The 20,502-nt window shown below is 51.4% G+C and overlaps 2 protein-coding genes across 4 annotated transcripts in view; one reads left to right on the top strand and one right to left on the bottom strand.

Annotated features, from left to right (window-relative positions):
- FABP3 (fatty acid binding protein 3) overlaps positions 1-20,502 on the top strand; it is a 263,378-nt gene that overhangs the window by 132,113 nt on the left and 110,763 nt on the right. Inside the window, exon 1 of one of the 3 annotated variants that reach the window (XM_050796672.1) lies at positions 10,385-10,395. The exons of the other annotated variants lie outside the window; for them this stretch is intronic. The gene's annotated coding sequence lies outside the window, so the exon portion shown is untranslated. Of the gene's footprint in view, positions 1-10,384; positions 10,396-20,502 lie in introns of those variants that run through there. 3 annotated transcript variants of the gene reach the window in all.
- LOC126958478 (antizyme inhibitor 2-like) lies at positions 4,412-16,332 on the bottom strand. The gene is made up of 9 exons (XM_050796836.1): positions 16,170-16,332; positions 15,064-15,236; positions 13,796-13,930; positions 12,987-13,152; positions 11,830-11,977; positions 11,594-11,694; positions 10,156-10,373; positions 9,749-9,812; positions 4,412-4,704 (listed from the first exon to the last, which is right to left on the bottom strand). Exons 1-8 carry the CDS (start codon positions 16,323-16,325, stop codon positions 9,773-9,775), a joined length of 1,137 nt encoding a protein of 378 aa, XP_050652793.1. The 5' UTR covers positions 16,326-16,332; the 3' UTR covers positions 4,412-4,704; positions 9,749-9,772.

Here is a 20,502-nt window from a genome sequence, read left to right as displayed (position 1 = left end):
AACTTTTCCCATTTCACTTGAGCTGTGATTCAGCTCCCTTGGTGACCCTGCAGGGAGGCTGGAGGGAAAGAGTTCTCCCAGAGGGACCATCCCACACCCACTTCCACCTAAGAACACCCCAGTGGAGCAGAGCAGGCCCTCCCTGCTCCACCCCAAGCAGGGCTTGTGCCCTGGCCTTTCTGGGGTGTGCTCCTGCATACTTCAAGCTCAGCCAACATGAGATACTCTGACTCAGGTGTAGGGTCGGGTGAGGAGAAATGAATGAGACCGGATCAAGCCTACCCAAGCCTATGCACCGCGTTAAGGGTATACACACTCACTGGGCAATGGGGCAGGGTATTATCGTCCCCATTTTACAGATGAGGATATTAAAGTTCTCAGAGGGGTTGGGGCCAAGCCCTGGGGCCTTGAATGGCAGAGGGAGGCAGACAGAGTCCTGGGCAGAAGGGAGCAGGTCCCCAGTAAGACCCCACTTTCAGGTCAGGGAAGGCCTGAAGGCTCCGGGCCAGGCTGCCAGTGGGGACTCATGGTGCCTCTTCCAGCCCGCCCATGGCCACCCATGGACCAATTGGCACGGACTTCCTCCCCCATAAAAGGTCCATAAAGCCCTGGGTTCAGCCAGAGCAGATGAGAGGATGGCCAGAGGATGAGGAGAGCAGAGAGACGATGGGACAACCAGTTGCAGAGAGGCGTACTCTCTGCTGATAGCTGGAGACGATGGGATGGCTAGCTGCAGAGAGGAGCTACCTTCTCCACTGACATCTACAGAGACAACCTGCTGGCAGGGAGAAGCCACCCTCTCCAGGGCCTCCTCTCCACTGAGAACTGAACACTGGACAGATGACCTGCCTACAAAGAGGAGCTACCCACTGCCAGTCTCTGAGCTGTTGTAACACTAAATAAAACTCTTCTTCATCTTGTTCACTCTTCACTTGTCTGCATACCTCGTTCTTCCTGGACACAGGACAAGAACTTGGGCAAAGGTGCTGTGGCCACAGACGCTTCCAGTCAAAAATTTGACACCCCAAAGATCCCATAACACTAGGGCACTTGGACTTTATCCTGCACATATGGGCTGCCACGAATAGTATTACACAGTGGGCAGCAGGTTCAGGAGAGCACGTTGGAAGGGGCTCTGTGGTGGCCAAGTGTGGTGGCTCATGCCTGTAATCCCAGCACTTTGGGAGGCCAAGGCAGGCCGATCACCTGAGGTCAGGAGTTTGAGACTAGCCTGGCTAACATGGTGAAACCCCGTTCTACTAAAAATACAAAAATTAGCCAGGCATGGTGGCGCATGCCTATAGTCCCTGCTACTCAGGAAGCTGAGGCATGAGAATCACTTGAACCCAGGAAGCAGAGGTTGCAGTGAGCCAAGATCATGCCACTGCACTCCAGCCTGGGGAATAGAGCGAGACTGTCTCCAAAAAAAAAAAGAAAAAAGAAGGGGCTCTGTGAGGTCGTGTGGTCAGTGGATTAGAGAAAATGAGACCACAGCAGGGAAGTCACTAGGCTGTTATGCTGGCTCTGGAGAGAACCAGTGAGGGGCTGGAACCTGGCAGTGACCTGGGAGAGAGGGAAGAAGAGAGGGGCTGTGTGCATGAGACATTCTGGGGGTAGAACAGGAAGGATTTAAAAAAAAAAAAAAAAAAAAACGATGTTAGCACACAGTAGGCTTTCTCTACCATCTCCAGTGTGAATGATGAGGGAGGTGATGAAGAAGTTCAAAATGGAGGACAAAGCCCAGATTTCTAGCTGAGGAGTGAGGTGCACTCTGGCTAAGGGAAGCAGCCCTTCCCCTAGATGGGGGCCCACAGGGGGCTCCCTTTGGGATGTGTTGAATCTGAGTGATCTGTGGTACATCCTTGGGTCAGTGATCAAGAGGCTGTGAGATTTTCAGGTCTGGAGTGTGGGAGAGAGGTCACAGCTGGAGAGAGAACCTGGGAACCACCAGCAGAGGTGTATCCTGCTGCTATGGAAAGTAGACACAGATGACCCTGGGCTGAGAAGTGAGCTCCAGCCTCAAGACTTGGAGGCCATAAGGGCCAAAGGGTGACCTGTGGCAGGGGGTTGGAGGTTGAAGTTAAATCGTGCCCCCACAAAATTTGTGTCCACTGGACGACTGGTGTCCTTATGAGAAGATGAGAGGTCACAGAGACAAAGAGAAGAATGTTGTGAGGCAGAGACTGGAGTTATGCTGCCAGAAGCCAGAAAAGGCCTGGAGCTACTGGAAGATGCAAGAGGCAAGGAAACATTCTTCCCTGAAGCCTTCAGAGGGAGCATGACCTTGCCAACACCTTGACTTCAGACTTCTAACCTCCAAAACTATGAGAGAATACATTTCTGTCATTTTTAAAATTTTATTTTTAAAAATAAGACAGGGTCTTCTATGTTGCCCAGGCTAGCCTTAAACTCCTGGGCTCAAGTGATCCTCCTGTTGGATACAATGAGTTCTAAATTTCTCTTCAAAGAATCAGTAAGTCAATATGTTCAGTTCTTTGTCCTCCATTTTAAAGTTTGACTTCCTTGTAGTTTCAGTAAACAACCTTTCTCACCAGTTTTAATCAGTAGTTCACATCTGTTCCCCTGGTTACCTGCTCTGTGTCCTGACTCATCCTGGTCATCTGCTTTGATCTGAATCACCCCTAGTCACTTGCTCTGACCTAAGTCACCTTTAGTTACCTGTTCCTAACTGTCCTTCCCACAAAACTACTCACCCTGCCACTCTGGCTCATACCCCTGCTCTCTTTAAAATAGCCAATTGGAATTAGCTTAGACTGTGTGGTCCAACCCTAGCCAATAGGGCAATGACACAGCAGTAGGGGGTACCTGTGTCAGGAATAAGAACCCCTTCCCCTCCCTCATTCAGGTGTGCTTTCACCATTACTCCATTCGTGAGTCACACCCTTCTATAGAAGTAAAAATTGCCTTGCTGAGAAAATTAATGTTCGAGTGCTATTTCTCTGTGGCACCAAGGAACAAGCATTTTGTTTCTAACACTCCCACCTCAGCCTCCCAAAGTGCTGGGAATGCAGGCATGAGTTTGTCATTTTTAAGCCACCAGTTTGTGGCAGTTTTTTGCAGAAGCCTTTGGAAACTAACACAGGGTACTTGAAGCTGCAGGTCTCTACCTACAAAATGTACAAGATGTTCTTTCTGTGCTCTGCTTGCTGTGCCATTGTGACACACATCCCATCCCCCACCACCATTCTGACCCAAGCAACCCTCACCTCTCAACTGCACTGCAGCAGTAGCCTCCCCAGCACACAGACCAAGCCAGTTTTTCAGTCATCTTTCTACCACACTCTGTGCTTCTCCTTCACACTTCTGTGCAATTAAATTACTGATTTTTATGCATTCTATTATCTAAGGGTTTCTGCAAGGTTGAGTTGTCTGTATCTTGTCATTTGCATTGCATTGTTTCTGTGTGTTTTGTAATTTGGGATTGTGAGCTCATCTTTATCTGTGGGTTGAGGGTGTGACTATGCAGAGCAGATCTCATTTGCTTCTACCAGGCATCCCTGGGGTATTACCAGCCACAGACCACTTTGTAAATTAATTTCTCAGCTTCATGGTTCCTCAGACTACAAAGAAAATGTAAGCACAAATTCTCAACCTTTGGAAGGGTTGGCCTATAGTTGTAAATTCTCAAAGGAGAACTTTTTTCTTTTCCAATCCAAAGCATAAGTCAAGACAAACAAGCTTCACTATTATCTTTCTATGCCAGTGGGCAAGGGGATGGATGTTTTTTCTAGTCCACACTTTTACTGAAAGTGTAACTTTATAATGGTTTTGGATTTGTGTGTGTTTGGGGTGATTAGATCCAAACACCTATTTCTCTTTTGCCAGGCCTCTCATATCTTGTCCCTAGATGGCTATTTAAAGCCAACCCCCTTGGTTACCCCCAGGACATCCCAAAGATCAGCTCCACACTTACCGTTCCTTTTTGTTTTTGGTTCCTGAATTTTTTTTTTCTTTTTTGAGACGAAGTCTCATTCTGTTGCCCAGGCTAGAGTGCAGTGTCACAATCTCAGCTCACTGCAACCTCTGTGTCCCAGGTTCAAGTGATTCTACTGCCTCAGTCTCCTGAGTAGCTGGATTTACAGGCACCCACCACCAGGCCTGGCTAATTTTTGTATTTTTAGTAGAAACAGGGTTTCACCATGTTGCCCAGGCTGGTCTCAAACTCCTGACCTCAGGTGATCTGCCCACCTTGGCCTCCCAAAGTGCTAGGATTACAGGTGTGAGCCACCGTGCCTGGCCTATTTGTCTTTCTTATGAGTCCAACTATGCATCTAAAAGGAAGTTGGTTATACATTATCTGACAAATCTAGGTGTTTTGTTGAGAAGGTTTTCAGGTTATCTTCTCTGTCATTGTACGGAAACTGTTACCAAAACACTGAGAGTTCTGTTAGATCTTACTGCTCGCTGCACAGAAAGCTAATCACTGAGATGAGTATTGCCAGGGAAGGTTTTAATTGGGTGCTGTAGCCAAGGAGATGGGAGATTAGTATCAAATCAAATAAAATCAGGGGTTTACATAGCAAGGAAGAAATGTAACCATGTGTGGGAAAACAGGAATTTGGAAGGGGTAAGGAAGAAAAGTTGGTCAACAGGAAGCAGGTGGTCAGTTAGGCCATCAACAGGTGACAGGTCTGGTCAGTTTCAGCTCCTTGATACTATCTGGGAGCCTGGTTGGTTGGTTTCCTGAGAAAGGAACTCAGATAAGACAACTGTAACCTTCTCATTTCAAGACTGGGAGGGTCAATTTCTATGTTTATTCAAAATAAACCAGAAACATTAGTTCTATGGGACAATTGGGCCAGTTTAAAAACCATGAATCCTAATGATTTCTTTCTTGTCCATCTCCCTCTGCCAGATATTGTCTATTGTATTGAGCCCCACACTCACTCTTGCTTGCCTTTCCTTAACCTCCTCTTTGCCACCAGGCTGGAAGCTTACAAACTACATTTCCCAGATTCCCTTGCCAGTTGGGTTGCTGTGATGGTCTGCCAATGGGAGGTACTCATGCCAGAAAAGAAGATGGGAGGAAGACAGCAGCCATTTAGCTCCTGGCATTGGTTCCTACGGTGGCCATAAAGGAGCTCCTGCGAAGGAGCAGTGGTGGTAGGGGGTGGCCCTGGGCTCCTGTCTGGGAACTGGTGAATCATGCAGAGACAGCAGAGGGGCCAGGCAGCCAGCCATTCTGATAGTGACCGTGTCAGCCTCAGGGGAGTGTATCTTCCCACAGAGTGGTGGCCTTAGGAACAGTTGCATGATAGTGCAGGACAAAGGAATGTAGGCTCAGATGAGCAGCGGTTTCTACAGACAGTAGAGGCTTCCCCTGGTTCCCAATCGCTTCATATCGAGGATGCTCTCAGAGGTCCACCCAGAGCCCTCTGACTTGGTTACTTCAGAGTACACCTGCCCACTTCCAACTGCCAGTATCTGCATCCCTGTTCCTAGGGGCAGACATAGGCTCTGTGCTCAAGGGTGGCCATAAATGCTCACAGAATGAAGCTCCTCCCCCAGGAGATCCCAAGCAGTGACCCCTGAGATTTGGTGTGAAATACTCCAGTTCCCTTACTCCTCATGTGCAGTGACTGAGGCAAATGTTTCATATCCCTGTGTTTCCCAGGGAATGAAGCTCTAGGCAGCCACTGTGGTGAACCAGATGTTTGCCCTTGTTGGGTGCTCTCCCTTCCCAGTCTCCCTTTTCCGTTTTCCCGTTCCCTGCAGCTCCAAAAGTAACAACATGTGCTCAAATCCTTGTCTCAGGGTCAGCTCCTGGGGGAGCTGAAACCCTGAGTAACATCTCTTCCCTACTTCTTTGCACTTCCAGCCTTCTCTTTTTATTTTTGAGACAGCGTCTTGCTCTGTCACCCAGGCTGGAGTTCAGTGGCAGATCTCAACTCACTGCAGTGTCGCCTCCTGGGTTCAAGCAATTCTCGTACTTTAGCCACCCCAGTAGCTGGGATTGCAGGCATATGCCATCACGCCCAGCTACATTTTGTATTTTTAGTAGAGATAGGGTTTTGGCATGTTGGCCAGGCTGGTCTCAAACTCCTGACATCAGGTGATCTGCCTGCCTTGGCCTCCCAAAGTGTTGGGATTACAGGTGTGAGCCATCATGCCCGGCCACTTCTAGTCTTCTCTATGCTGACTTCCTCTATTGGATCCCTCACTGTGAAATCCCTGGAGTCCTTTCTCTTTTCCTGATCAGATCCCAACTGATGCACTTCTTAAACAGACTATAAACTGGAAAAGGGAAGCCTTAGTCACCACTCTATCTCAATGCTCAGCACAGGGCCCAGCACACAGTAGGTGCATAATAAACACTAGTTGACTGACATGCATGTGGAATGAAGTGCCTTTTTTTTTTTTTTTTTTTTTGAGACGGAGTCTCACATTGTTGCCCAGGCTGGAGTGCAGTGGCGCGATCTCGGCTCACCGCAACCTCCACCTGGCAGGTTCAAGCAATTCTCCTGCCTCAGCCTCCTGAGTAGCTGAGATTATAGACGCTTGCAACCAGGCCCAGCTAATTTTTGTATTTTTAGTAGAGACGGGGTTTCATTATGTTAGCCAGGATGGTCTCAATCTCTTGACCTCGTGATCCGCACACCTCAGCCTCCCAAAGTACTGGGATTACAGGCATGAGCCACTGCGCTCGGCCGAAGTGCTCTGACGCTTACTGAGTGCTCATTACACTTGCTGTGCATGCTCTCATTTGTTTCTCACGTCCTCCTGATGAGGAAGGAACCGGCATTGCTTTCATTTTGCAGATGAAGAAACAGAAGCTCAGAAAAATTGAGCGCCTTGCCTGGGAAACCTAATGTAAGTTTTCATCTCTACGTTGTAATTCCGTTTATCACCAAACTTTCAGAAAAGGCCTGTGAGACACCATAGTGTGGTCTGAGCATCACTCTGGATATTAGAGAAAGGCTCAGAGTGGTGGAATTCAGGAAACCGGAGCAGCCTGGAGGGAGCAGTTAGGAGATGGGGACTAAGGGATGCCCTTGCAGTGCCTAGAGCCGCAGCAGTCCAGCGGCCGAGGGCTGGCAGAGACAAGAGATGACAATGGATGTGTGACACTGATCCTAGATTCCCAGTATTTTCTAGTTTTTTTTTTTTTTTCAATGTCCCATGATTCAAGTGATGGAGGCTTCTTATTATGTATCATAAACAGCAAACATCGGCCGGGCGTGGTGACTCATGCCTATAATCCCAGCACTTTAGGAGGCCAAGGTGGGTGAATCACGAGGTCAGGAGTTTGAAACCAGCCTGGCCAACATGGTGAAAGCCCGTCTCTACTAAAGATGCAAAAAATTAGCTGGGCGTGGTGGCACGCACCTGTAATCCCAGCTACTCAGGAGGCTGAGGCAGGAGAATCACTTGAACCTGGGAAGCAGAGGTTGCAGTGAGCCAAGATCGTGCCATTGCACCACTCCAACCTGGGTGACAGGGAGAGACTCTATCTCAAAAACAAAGAAATAAACAAACCCAGCAAACATCATCTTGTTTATGGTCTGTCACTGATGGGTTAGACCTGGAGACCTGTGCTTACATACCCAGACCCACTCACCCTCTCCCACCCGCCAGGGGCAAAGAGAGGCAAAAAAACTCACTGGAATGTCTTCCATCTGGATAGAGTTCACATTTCCCAAAGCCTGCTCACACCGCTAAGTATCGTACCCATAATCCGTGCCTCTTACATCCTGAGTGTTTGGGCATAAGCAAGACCATTTTGCAGGCGGGGAATTTGATATTCTGGGATGCCTGCGTGAGATGCACCTGATTGGATGGGCTGTTGAGCTCCTCTAGCTTCTCTGAGTGGCCTCTGTTACCCCAATCTGCTCTTTGCATCCTACGTGTCAGGGGAAATTCCTCTTCAGCTCCAGGGACTCTGGGATCCCTGAGGACCTGGCTGAGTTGAGTGGTAGCAGAGAGGGTGGGAGAGGTCCTGCTGAAGGCAGGGAGACACTTTCCTTGGCTGAGCCAGAAGCTGAGAAATCAGTGGCTGTACCCGCTATAGCTGCAGGAATGTGGCCTTGGGGTATGACGACCTTCTCCCCTCCCTCCCCAACCATCTGGTTTGCCTAAGACTCAGGAGCTTCCTAGGACTCAGGATTTACAGTGCTAGCACCAGGAATGTTCCAGACAAACCCAGGCAAACTGGTCACCCTGTGTCCTGAGGCTCTGCCATCTCTGTTTCTCATCTCCAATCCTGGTCACTCACTGTTCTCTGAGCAGAGGCTCATTCCCATGCCTGGGCCAAGTTGTTCCCACACCTGAGCCACGCTTCTTGCCTGCTTTACCTACTGATTCTGCTCTGCCTCCAGGTGCCACCACTCTCCTTCCAAGAAGCCACTCGCTCCTCCGAATGGATGGCTTCCACCTGAACTGTCCTCAGAGTATGTCCCATGGTCCTCCCTGTGCTGCAGCCAGCTGCGCCTGCCTTTAGCTTTCCACGGGCCTCAGGACTTCTCAAGGACTGGGTCTGCGCCTGCCTCACCTGTCCCCCTAGCATCAGGCACACACCCTGGCTTGGCCTGAGTGGGACACCCTACCAACACTCTATGAAAAGACCCAGGATGCAAGATGGGGTCTCTGTGACATCTGGACTCCAGGAGGAGAGCCAGCAAGAACAGGGTGGCCGAAGGAAAAGCTGGCCCTAAATGATACATTCATCCCTCTCTTAATCCCAACAACCCTATGGGGAAGTTATTATTCTTACCACCATTTTACAAGGAAAACTAGAGTTCATCTAAGTTAGTTGACCTGCCCAAGTTCACAGCTAGTATCAGTGGTGCCTAAATTTGACCCCAGTTCTCACTTATTCCAGTGACATGCTCTTAACCACTATGATACGTTGATGCATTTTATAGAAACCCTTTCTGGGACAAGGCAAGGGCATGAATAAATAAAAAGCAGGGAGGAGCGGCAGGATGAATTTAAGATTGTAAACTGACACCAGTTAGGTATGAATTGAGCAGGTGTGTGGGCTGCATTATTTAACATAAAAGGTCAATAGCCCATTTTTTGTAGTCACTCTGAGAAGAAGTAGCTTCTAATGTGTCCCCTTCAGCCACCGTTCAAGAAGGTGGGAAAGGAGGGATGGCGAGGCAGATGACAAGGAGGATGGGTAGGGCAGTCTGCTGCTAAGAAAAGTCAGTGTTAAGACCTGACTGAAGACACAGGCATGTGGTGGCTCACACCTGTAATGCCAGCACTTTGGGAGGCTGAGGCAGGCGGATTGCTCGAGCCCAGAAACTCGAGACCAGCCTGAGCAACATGGCAAAACCCCATCTCTACCAAAAATACAAAAATTAGCTGAGTGTGGTGGTATACACCTATAACCCCAGCTACTCAGGAGGCTGAGATCACCTGAGCCCTGAGAGGTCGAGGCTGCAGTGAGCTGAGATCATGCCACTGCACTCCGCCTGGGGGACAGAGTAAGACTCTGTCTCAAAAAGGAAGGAAAGAAAGAAAAAGGGAAGGAAAGAGAAGGGAGGGAGGAAAGAAAGAAAAGAAAGGAAAATGAAAATGAAAGAAAGAAAAGAAAAAAAAGAAAAGAAAAGAAAGAGAAGAAAATAAAAGAAAAGAGAAGAAAAGAAAAAAGACAAAAGGAAAGAACTGACCCAAAATGATAGCAAGATGTTTTTGGAAGGTTCGCATAGGATTTCATAGTTACCCAAACCTCTGCCTCCTCCCTGCCATCCCAACTCCCAACAGTTCCCAGGGGCCTACCTACCAGAGTGTTTTAAAGTCCTCCAGCCTAGCCGACTCTGGGTTCAGGCTCTGCCTCCAGAAGGCTCCTGGGGAAAGGGCATGGGATGCAGGGTGGGTATCAAGGCCTTTGTCTACAGCCCTGAGGCTGCACACACAGCAGCAGAGCTGGGGCCTGGAGGCAGAGCTGGGGCAGTGGGCGTCTGAAGCAGGAGTGGGGTCAGACAGTGGCTAGAGGGCCTGGGGATCTCTTTGCAATTCTCCACCTCCCTGGGAGGGGGGCCAGAGGCAGATCAGAGCCCAAAGGTCAGATGGACACTTTGACTTCAGTGAGTCAACAGGGAAAGGGAGATTCCCTGGGACCAGTTCCCACCCCAAACTCAAATGAGTGTGAGGTTTCCTGCTTCCTCTTCAACCCCAACCCCCAGGCACCTGAGCTGGGGGCCCATGGTGTAGCAGATGGTGGCGGGCAGGAAGCCATTGAAGCTGCAGCTCATGGAGGATGTGTAGGCACCCATGGAGGGGAAGACCAGCCAATCGCCTACATCAAGCTCGGGCAGCCGCACATCCTCCAAGAAGAGCCTGTCAGAGGCATCGCATGTGGGACCATAGAGTGTGCAGGGGAAGAGGGGCGGCTCTGAGCAGAACTCCTGTGTGACATAGGAAAGGGGGTCAGAAAAGACAGCAGGCTGGCCTATCCCACCCCTTACCTGGAAGCCATTGAAAGACCCGGAAGGGCACTCCCAGGGGCACACGGATGTACACTGGCTGGGACCCATCCCTCTGTGGCCGCTGCCCAGCCTGGCCAGGTCTGATGTGCCTACAGGTAAGGGCTCGGATTCCTCCTCTGTAAATGGGGCTGTTGTCTTCATTCATTGCTATAAGGCAGCAGTTGAAAACTCAGTTACCTAGAGGTCCAGCAGGTAACACAAATGAGTGAAATGTACCAGGTAAGTCTGACAACAAACTGGAAAGTCACTGTCTGTCTAAAGGGGAAAGCCACTGCTGGAAGTCCGTTCCAGCAGATCGCAGCCCCTGACGTGCTAGACTAATTTGTTGAATTATTTGTTGCCTTGTTTTTCTGCAGGCCATGTATCATCAGATCTCTCAAATGTTTGAGAGGAGCTGAGAAAATCCAGGCTTTTATGAAATATGTCTAGATTTTTTAATATGGGCAACTAAAATTGAAAACTATTGTGGGAACCAAACAAACACAGGGTCTCCTACTGATTCCTCCATATCCAGTACTCACTCCACCCAATGGGAAGAGAGGCAAATACACACATGAAGACACACACCCAGAAACACTTCACACACATACGCACTCGCACATGCATGCAGACACACATCATATACATGACCAAATGTGTGCACACACCAAGACGTTCACTGGCCAGGAGAAACAGTCAAGATATTTACAAAGCAGCGTGGCCCGGATACCAACCCATCACATCAGGAGACAACTGCCCTGGAGCTGGAGGAAGATCCTGTTGGCCCTACAGGGTCAGGTATCCCAGCTTTGTTGCCAGATCATGGGTGGGACTGAGCAGCAAGGGCGTCGGCAGGGAGGCCCCTGGTGGACTCGGGGGAATAGCTCTTTAACCACCAGGGAGAAGAACGTCAATATTTTGGAAAACATCCCACGCCTTTGTGTTCTGGTGACTGTCCCTTTGCCTGACAAGGCCCCCACAGCCAGCTGCTGCCCATGCTCTGACCTGTGAGCACGCATCATGTACGTGTCCATGCGTGCTCTAAGCAGCAGGCCAGGACCTGCCTCAGGGGTCCAGCACAGCCACTGTTCCCAATGGGGGAGGCACAAGGCACCTCAAGGTAAGGGACTAGACTCTTGGGGCTGGAGTGGCCCCCTTACCTTCACCACGATGGGAACCCTTGGGACAGGCTCTCGGTGGCCAAGGCGGAAGGAGCCATAGTGGCCATCATTGAGATAATACATCAGCTTCCGGCTGCCTCCTGGGGAGAGCTCAGTCACTACTCTGACCCCCAGCTCCTGGGACAGAGCCCCAACCCTCTGCCCTTCCTCTCTTCCAGGGCCTGGGGATGCCTGGACAGTGGCCTCCCCACCCAGTGCCATCCTGGCCCACCCACCGGGCTCCAGCACAGCCTTCTTGGCAATGATGTTGACAGCAGCCGTGCAGACAGACTCCATATAGAAGCGGCCTGGCTCTGCGATGACCTTGACACCACGCTCCTCAGGGAAGTCCTGGGCCAGGGCAGCACTGATCACTCTCGCCATCTGGAATGGGGTGGAGGGACAGCAGGAAGAGGTTAACTCATCCAACACTTGTTGATGTGCCAGTGCCTGTGCCAGCGCCTTACCTGCGTCAGTCCTTTCATCCCCAAGGCACCCTGCAGGGTAGGCATTAGAATTATCCCTGTTTACCAAAGAGGAAACAGAAGCTGAGAGACAGGAGGTCACTTGTGTGGGGTTGCTAGCCACCAGGCTCCCTGAGAAGTCCCAAGATGCAGCGATTTAATCCGATGCAAAGAAAGAAGATGAGTGTCTTGTGGACCCAGGGAATGTAAACTCCCAACTATAACTGTATTGGTGATGCTAACAAGAATTCTACAAGGAAACATACACACATACAGACACACAGGGAGGCATAGCCCCCAGAACCCTTGCTGCAGCTGCAGTGGACACCCTGTGCCACCTTCCCGCAGCCTACCTTAGCTCATCTGCCCTGTGCAAGATGATTTCCAGCCTCCAGTGCCTGCCCCCCTTTGCTTCTCGCTCTGTGGGCTTTCTCCAGCACCCTCAGAAACTAGCTGGAATGTGGGGAAATTAACACCCCCAGACCACAGCCTTCAACCAAAGAGGGACAGGAGTTGGTGAATAAAGGACCCAGCCCCTTGTCATCTAGTGGGATGATTCTGAGGTTCTACATTGTCCCCAGGGGGACAGGTGCAGGGGCCCACAGTGGTAACCAGCTCATAGATGAATTCTCTTTGACTTTTCTCCCTTCTGTCTCACTTTCCTGACTTCCTCACTGGCGCTTCCATGGATCATCTCCAAAAAAGCTACTTGTATCCAAGTGTTTGTCTCAGAGTCTGCTTTTGGGGGATATCAAAGCCAAGACATGCACGTACACAGTTACCCACCTGTGCACACAGAGCACACCCAGAGACACACCAGAGAGACCTAAACACAGAGGTACATGGATGAACACAGACTCCCACACACACACATGCCTGGGCACACACACGGACCTCCCTGAACACCCCCAGCGCCCCTGCCAGCTCACCTCCTCAAACTTGGGCCCGGAGTCCTCCGTTCCGGGGAAGCCCCCTCCGATGTCCAGGCAGCTCATATCATGCCCAGCCCCGCGGCCCATTTCAAACACGCACCGGCAGTCAGCGATGGCCTGTGTGAAGCTCTGGGGTGTCTGGCAGTTGGAGCCCACGTGGAAGCTAGCACAGCCAGTGCATGTGACATGGTGAGAGATACGTACAGAAACACATGAAACACAGTACCGAACCACAAAGCCACACGGACTGTGGATAACTGCGACAGAGACAGAGAGACACAGTCACACATAAGGCACAAAACCACCGGGGCCAAATGCAGAAACAAACAGCTGGAAACATAACTGATTACACGGGCGTAAGTGTGTGCTTTTAGACACCTGCACACTCAGGCCAACGAGGCACCCACGAAGAGGCACTCACCCGAGTGTTCACACGCACACACACTCAGACACACACTGCCGTGGAGCCCGTGATCCCAGCACTGCCACGTGGGCTCCCCTTCCCCTCATGGATCCTTCACAACAAGACCCCAAACCCCCCAGGGCCTCAGAGCAGGGAGGCCCTGAGTAACCTTCACATTACATCCTGCCCCTTTAGACAGATGGGGTCTCACAGGCCCCAGAGAGGGGCCACAGCTTGCCATGGGCCCCAACTGATGACACTTACGCCAGTGTAATCAGTTATGTTTCCAGCTGTTTGTTTCTGCGTTTGGCCCCAGTGGCTTATGTGTGACTGTGTCTCTCTGTCTCTGTCGTAGTTATCCACAGCAAGGGAAGGGCTCCTGGAGTCCTCAGGCATCACTCACCTGGCTCCGACCACGGCCAACCCCAGGTCTCTGGCAGACGTTAGCAGGTGCCCACATGCCTCCAGGCTGGCCCCGAACTTGGTACTCAGAGGGAAGGTGCTCTGGCTGTCCTGAGTCCTCAGCCGGAGGAGCAGTCTGGAGGAGGGACACCGAGGATAGGGAAGAGGGAGAGAGCACTCAGCCAGAGACGCCAAGGGGCCCAGGGCTGCTTATACCACCCCCACCTGTGCCCAGCTGATTCCCAGATCTGGGATGTTTTCCAATGCCACCAAATCCATGTGGCCATCACCCCAGCCCAACACACTTGTGTACACATCTACTTTTCCCTAGGTATACCCAGAGAAGGGAGTGTAGAAAACTGATAGTACTGGTAAGCACCTACTATGTGACAGGCAACATGCCCCCATGTTGTAAATGAAGGAACCGAGTTTTAGAAATGTTAAAAGAGACTTGCCTAGGCTGGACGCAGTGGCTCACGCATGTAATTCCAGAATATTCAGAGGCTGAGGCAGGTGGATCACCTGTGGTCAGGAATTCGAGACCAGCCTGGCCAACACAGTGAAACCCCATCTCTACTAAAAATACAAAAATCAGCCAGATGTGGTTGTGGGCGCCTGTAATCCCAGCTACTCTGGAGGCTGAGACAGGAGAATCACTTGAACTCAGGAGGCAGAGGTTGTGGTGAGTTGAGATTGCACCACTGCGCTCCAGCCTGAGCAAAAAGAGCAAAACTCTGTCTCAAAAAAAAAGAGACTTGACTGGGCACGGTGGCTCACACCTGTAATCCCAGTACTTTGGGAGGCCAAGGCAGGCGGATCACAAGGTTAGAGTTCAAGACCAGCTTGACCAACATGGTGAAGCCCTGTCTCTACTAAATACACAAAAATTAGCTGGGCATGGTGGCACGAGCCTGTAATCCCAGTTACTCAGGAGGCTGAGGCAGGAGAATGGTGTGAACCTGGGAGGCAGAGGTTTCAGTGAGCTGAGATCGTGCCACTGCACTCCAGCCTGGGCAACAGAGCAAGACTCCGTCTCAAAAAAAAAGAGACGTGCCCAATGCATACATCAGGTAAGCAACAATGCCAGGATTTGAACCTGGGTTGTCTCACTCCAAAGGCAGCTGCCAGACCGTCTTAAAATGGCTGGGCTTTGAGGGTCCTCCCGTTCACTTGTCTCAGGCCAGCATTTGTCAGGGGTGTGCTGTGTTGGGTGATACGTTCTTTACTGCTGACTCTCACCCTACCTGCCTGCACCCCTGCTGGTCTCACCTGGCCCCAGGATGGTGCTGGGCCACCTTGGTGAGCTCCTCCTCGCTGTCGAAGGTCAGGAGTTGCACCCCATGCCGGGCAGCATACCGGATGTGGGAGGCAGGCTTGCAGGGGTTGGCATAGATGATGCGCGAGGGGGCCACGCCCAGGCCCAGCACCTGCTCCAGTTCCACCTGGAGTGGCCAAGAGCCAGGGTTGGGGGCTGCCTCACTGCCCCCCCTCCAACTATGTGGGGACAGGAACTCTGTGCATGAGCCAAAGAGGTTGCCCTGATGGAACCCTTGGTTTGGGTCCCATCCCCGGCTCCCCCACTTTTAGGCAGGAGCCCTGGGTGGGGTTGACAGGGTGCTCATTATGGAGTCCCTGCCAGGCAGGGCAGGGTGGGGCTCATAGTCTCAACGTGCCCTGTGCTCTAGGTGCTCATAGTCTCAGCTTAGAACCAACCCCCCTCCCATCAATTTCAGCCCCATAGAGAGGAGATGGGCTGGCTTCCTAGAGGCAGCTGGTGCACTTAATCCTGCTTAGTGGAGGGTTCCTCAGAAAGGGAGGAAGGGCTGATCCGAAAGTGGTGAGTTATCTCAATTGATTGTAACAGTCAGTTACAGATGAACTCCTTGTTCTACTCTTCCCCACTTCTCACTACTACATTTGACTAGTCTTAAAAAGAAAGGAAGGAAGGAAAGAGGCTCAGCAAAATACTCCCATCCTGGGTTCTCCCCCTTCCCACCCTTGGGCTTTGGCTCTAACCTCCCTCAACGTTGCTGAATCCCCTTCTGCTAAAAACCCCTTGGAATGTTGCACCCCTGGTGTAAGAAAAAAATGCCAGCTTTGGATGGATCATCTCTGTCTCTTACCATATGTTGGCCCATGGGCAAGTGATTCCCCCTAAGGCTGTCTCCTCCTCTATGAAATGCAGATCCCCTGGCTGCCTTGCAGAGCGGATGGGAGGATCAAGGAGAATGCATGTTAGGCCCCCTGCAGTGTGCTTAGCGCATTTCAAGTGCTCCTTGGGACAGGGGACACGTATTCATGACCTCAGCAGCAGCAGCCTGGGACTCCCCCCCTTCCAGCTGGCCTGGCCTAATCCTCGGCGGGCACAGGCTCACCTGGCTGGCACAGTCAAAGCCGGTGCCCAGGGCGGCCAGGACACGCAGCACCCAAGGGCTACTGTTGCACTTCACTGCATAGAAGGGTGAGACCTGTGGCAGGGCTTGGCAGAAGGCCTGATGGCGACTGGCCAGCATGTCCAGGTCAGCCAGCATGAAGGGGTCTTGCTGGTCCTACGGGATAGGGAGACAGGGAGGAAAGGCTGAGGGGGTGGATTATCTCATTTAATCCTCATAACAGCTCTATGAAGTAAGGGCTGCTGTTATCCCCATTTTGGAGATGGGGAAGCAAAGGCGCAAAAAGGTGGTCACTGGCTCAAGGTCCTACAGCAAAAGCATGGCAAAGACAGGGTCTAAACCCAGGTCTCCTAAGTCTAGGGAGACCACCCTTGACACTGTTCCATTCTGCCTTGTGACGTGTGCCACGGTCCTGGGTAGGAGAGAGGAGCCTGCTGGGCTGGGGCAGCTCCAGGCTCTTTGTTCTACAGTCATTCAACAGAGTTCTCCAGCACCTACTCTGTACCAGGCTCTAATCTGGGTACTGGGGAAAGAGCAGTGAAGAAAACAGATCAAAAATCCCTGTCCCTGTGGAGCTTCCATCCAACTGAGCCACAGAGAAAAAGGCGTGGACTCAGGCAGCATGAGCTGATCAATCAACTCTCAGGAGCCACACACTGTGCTGGGGGAAGGGACGGAGATACTCTATAAATAATTCCATTGCACAGATGCAGTCACTGAGGTGCAGAGGACTGGAGTGCCTCACCCACGTTCTTACTGCCAGACAGCAGCACAGTTGACATTCAATCCCAAAAAGAAATGGGTTCAGGGACACCTGTAGGCCAGGATATTTTGAGATATCTATTTTTTTCCCTTCTGATTTTCTCTCTTCTTCTCCCCCTCATTGATGCCAGTGTCTGGCTCTATAATGTCCCTGGGAAGAGATGTGGCCAGGCAGGAGGCGGCTGTAAGACTTTCTGGCCTTCTTAGGGAAGCTTAGCCCTTGGGAGAAGAGGATGCCAGGGTGCAAGAAAAATGTCATAGTGACACCGATAGAAGGCCTTCCCTCAGACCAGGAAAAGGGTCCGCTGACTGGCAGGGATGGGGTGGTGAAGAAGGTAAGAGAGCTGAGACTTTGTGTCCTAAGTGAGTCTGAGGGGAGGTAGGATGGAGTCCCTGGAAGCCAGTGGGGAAATGGGAAGTCACCGGGTGAGTCTAGAGCAGGTCTTCCCAGCCTTCATGTGCAGGCAAATCCCCCAGATCCTGTCAACTCTATGCTCCGTGCAGTCAGTCTAGGGTGGACAAAGAGTCCGCACTGCCAACAGCTTCTCCAGTGATGGTGACAATCAGGTCCAGACGAGATTATGCACGGAGGCAGCATAGCCCTAAAAACCCAGGGAGCTGGGGAAGCCAGGAGGACAAGCAGGCAATCGTCTTTGTAGACCAAAGCTGGAGGACCCCACAGCTTGGCACTGGGTAAAACCCCAAGTGGTGGAAACAGGCATGGCAGGAAGAACAAAAGTCAAGCTTTCCCATTAGCCCCAGCACAAGAGAGCCTTGAGAGAGACGGCCTAACGGCGTTACAGAACGGTGAAACAGAAAGCCTTATTTCTTGCCACTAAGGAAGACCTTAGTCTTCCCAGCTCCCCGTCTTTCCCCTCCCTCCATACCGAATCGGAAAGTTCCTGGATCCTCCGCAGGACCATCTGCTGGGCAGATTCTTCCGGCCCCAGGGCGATGAGCTCCTTTGGCCATGGCCTTCCATGGGCTTCCTTCAGGCCCTCCAGGCAGGTGCTCATCCCTGAAACTCCAACTGAGCCCTCTACCGGGTGTGGTCCTGGCATCCTGGAAAAGACTTGCTCTTGTGACCCAGCCTCCTCCTAGCTCCCAGCTCCCCACTCCCCACAGGCCCTGGGAGCCAGAGCTCCCAAGTAAGTTTTTTTGGTGTGTTTTTGTTTGTTTGTTTGTTTGTTTTTGAGATGGAGTCTTGCTCTGTTGCCCAGGCTGGAGTGCAGTGGTGCAATCTCGGCTCACTGCAACCTCCACCTCCTGGGTTCTAGCAATTCTTCTGCCTCAGCCTCCCTCGTAGCTAGGACTACAGGTACCTGCCACCACACCTGGCTAATTTTTATATTTTTACTAGGAACAAGGTTTCGCCATGTTGGCCAGGCTGGTCTCCAACTCCTGACCTCAAGTTTAAAGCAGCAGGATGGAGTCAGCTGTGTTAGATTTCTCTCAGTGTTTTAATTTTGCAAAGGCAGTTTCAGGAGTCAGATCTACGGTGTTCCTGGGCTTCAGGTAAATCCCTATGGGAAGAGCGGAGTCCAGCCCAGATCTTAAGGGATAGGGGAAGTACTTCCCTAGCTGTCCCCTCTAAACCTCGGCCACCCTGGACTGCTCAGCCCAAATCTCCCAAGCCAGGAAAATGTACCTTCTTAGGTCTGTCCGCAGGACAGGTGCACAGAGAGGAGTCCGACCCCTGTTATAAGCTAATGCCGGCAATGATGAGAAGTGGAGGGAACCTAGAAACCTCCCACCCACTCTTTCCACTCTGCAGATGGAAAGCTGTGAGGCCCAGAGGTCTCCAGATCATTCAGCAAACCAGGAGTGAAACTGGGAATAGGACCAAGGCCTCAGACTCCAACAGGGAGCTGGTTCCACTGCCTCGGAGCACCAGTTGCTGTCTCCTGGGGTCGTGTCTCTTACCCTCCACTGCAGATTTAAGCATCTCACTGGAAGTGTCTTCGAATGGAAGTGGGAGCCTGTGTGCGTCACTCAGGGTCTAGTCATCTCCCCACCCTCTCCCCATCCTCCCTCTCCACGTGGACTGCTGAGGTCTCGCCTGAGCTCCACCCTCTCTCTCCACGTGGACTGCTGAGGTCTCGCCTGAGCTCCCTCACCCTCTCTCTCCACGTGGACTGCTGCTGAGGTCTCGCCTGAGCTCCACCCTCCCTCTCCACGTGGACTGCTGAGGTCTCGCCTGAGCTCCACCCTCCCTCTCCACGTGGACTGCTGAGGTCTCACCTGAGCTCCGCCCGCCCTCTCCACACGGACTGCTGAGGTCTCGCCTGAGCTCCTCTGTCAGGGCACAGCTTGCTTTTATTCACAGGGAGCCAGGAGACATCAATCAATGTGTGTAAGATGTACATTGGTTCAGTCTGGCAATGTGGGACAACTTGAAGGCAGCAGGGGTGCTTCCAGGTCATAAGAGACAAAAGGTTGATAAGAGATGAAAGATTGCATTGAGTCCTTGATGAGCCTTTCACTGAACACACAATTTAGTCTGACTCAGTGAATCTGCATTTTTACATAAACAATAGGGCAGAGGAAACAATCAGATATGCATGTGTCTCAGGTGAGCAGAAGGATGACTTTCTGTCCGCACCCCTGAAGACCAGTTATTGGTTTACACTGCCAGAGTGAAATTCAACAGAACTCTTTTAGGATAAAGATCTTGAGGCCCACAATGACTTTTCTTGTGGGCAGTTTGTGAGGGAGGTATGTAGCTATTTAGGAATAAAATGGGAGGTAGGTTTGCCTGACATAGTTCCCAGCTTGATTTTTCCCTTGGCTTAGTGATTTGGGGATCCCGAAGTTTTATTTTCCTTTCAAAGGGCCCAAGTCTTCCTCTGCCTGGGGGAAGCAGAGATAGGGGCCTTTCCCCAGAAACGAACCTGCTCTGAGACCTTGGACCAGCTGTTCTTCCTTTCTCCCGGCCTGCCTCTCACTCGCTGGCCCTCCATAGCCCTTTCTCCTTGATATAGCAGAGGGCTTAATCCCAAGGGCTTGACATCGGCCTGATTTACCACTTACCAAGCCTGGTGTGCCACTTGCAACGAATTTGCTATGGGAAAGTTAGTTGACTGCTTTGAACCTCAGTTTTTTCAACTGGAAAATGGGGCTTTGAGGCCAGTTATAAGATTAAGATATAAAAAGAAAAGATATACAAAGTGCCTCACTCTCACCGCTGCTGTTTATGTCTGTATTTTTATCCATAGGAACTTTCCCTGCCAGATTGTGTTGGTCCCTCTGCTTAAAACAGGGACCAAATCTGCATTTCTTGGGTCCCCAGTGCCTAGGATAAGACTTGGGCTGGGGCGTGCTGACTCACACCTGTAATCCCAACACTTCGGGAGGCCAAGGTGGGTGGATAGATTGAACCCAGCAGTTGGAGACCAGCCTAGGCAACATGACAAAATCCTGTCTCTATGAAAAAATACAAAAGTTAGGCGGCTGTGGTGGCACACGCCTGTGGTCCCAGCTACTTGGGAGACTGAGCAGGAGGATGGCTCGAGCCCAGGAGGTTGGGGCTACAGTGAGCTGTGATCATGTTACT

This window comes from Macaca thibetana, chromosome 1, assembly GCF_024542745.1.
Source record: "Macaca thibetana thibetana isolate TM-01 chromosome 1, ASM2454274v1, whole genome shotgun sequence".
Lineage (NCBI taxonomy): Eukaryota > Metazoa > Chordata > Mammalia > Primates > Cercopithecidae > Macaca > Macaca thibetana.
Note: the sequence above shows the minus strand (reverse complement) of the source record. Positions and strands in the feature narration are given on the sequence as shown.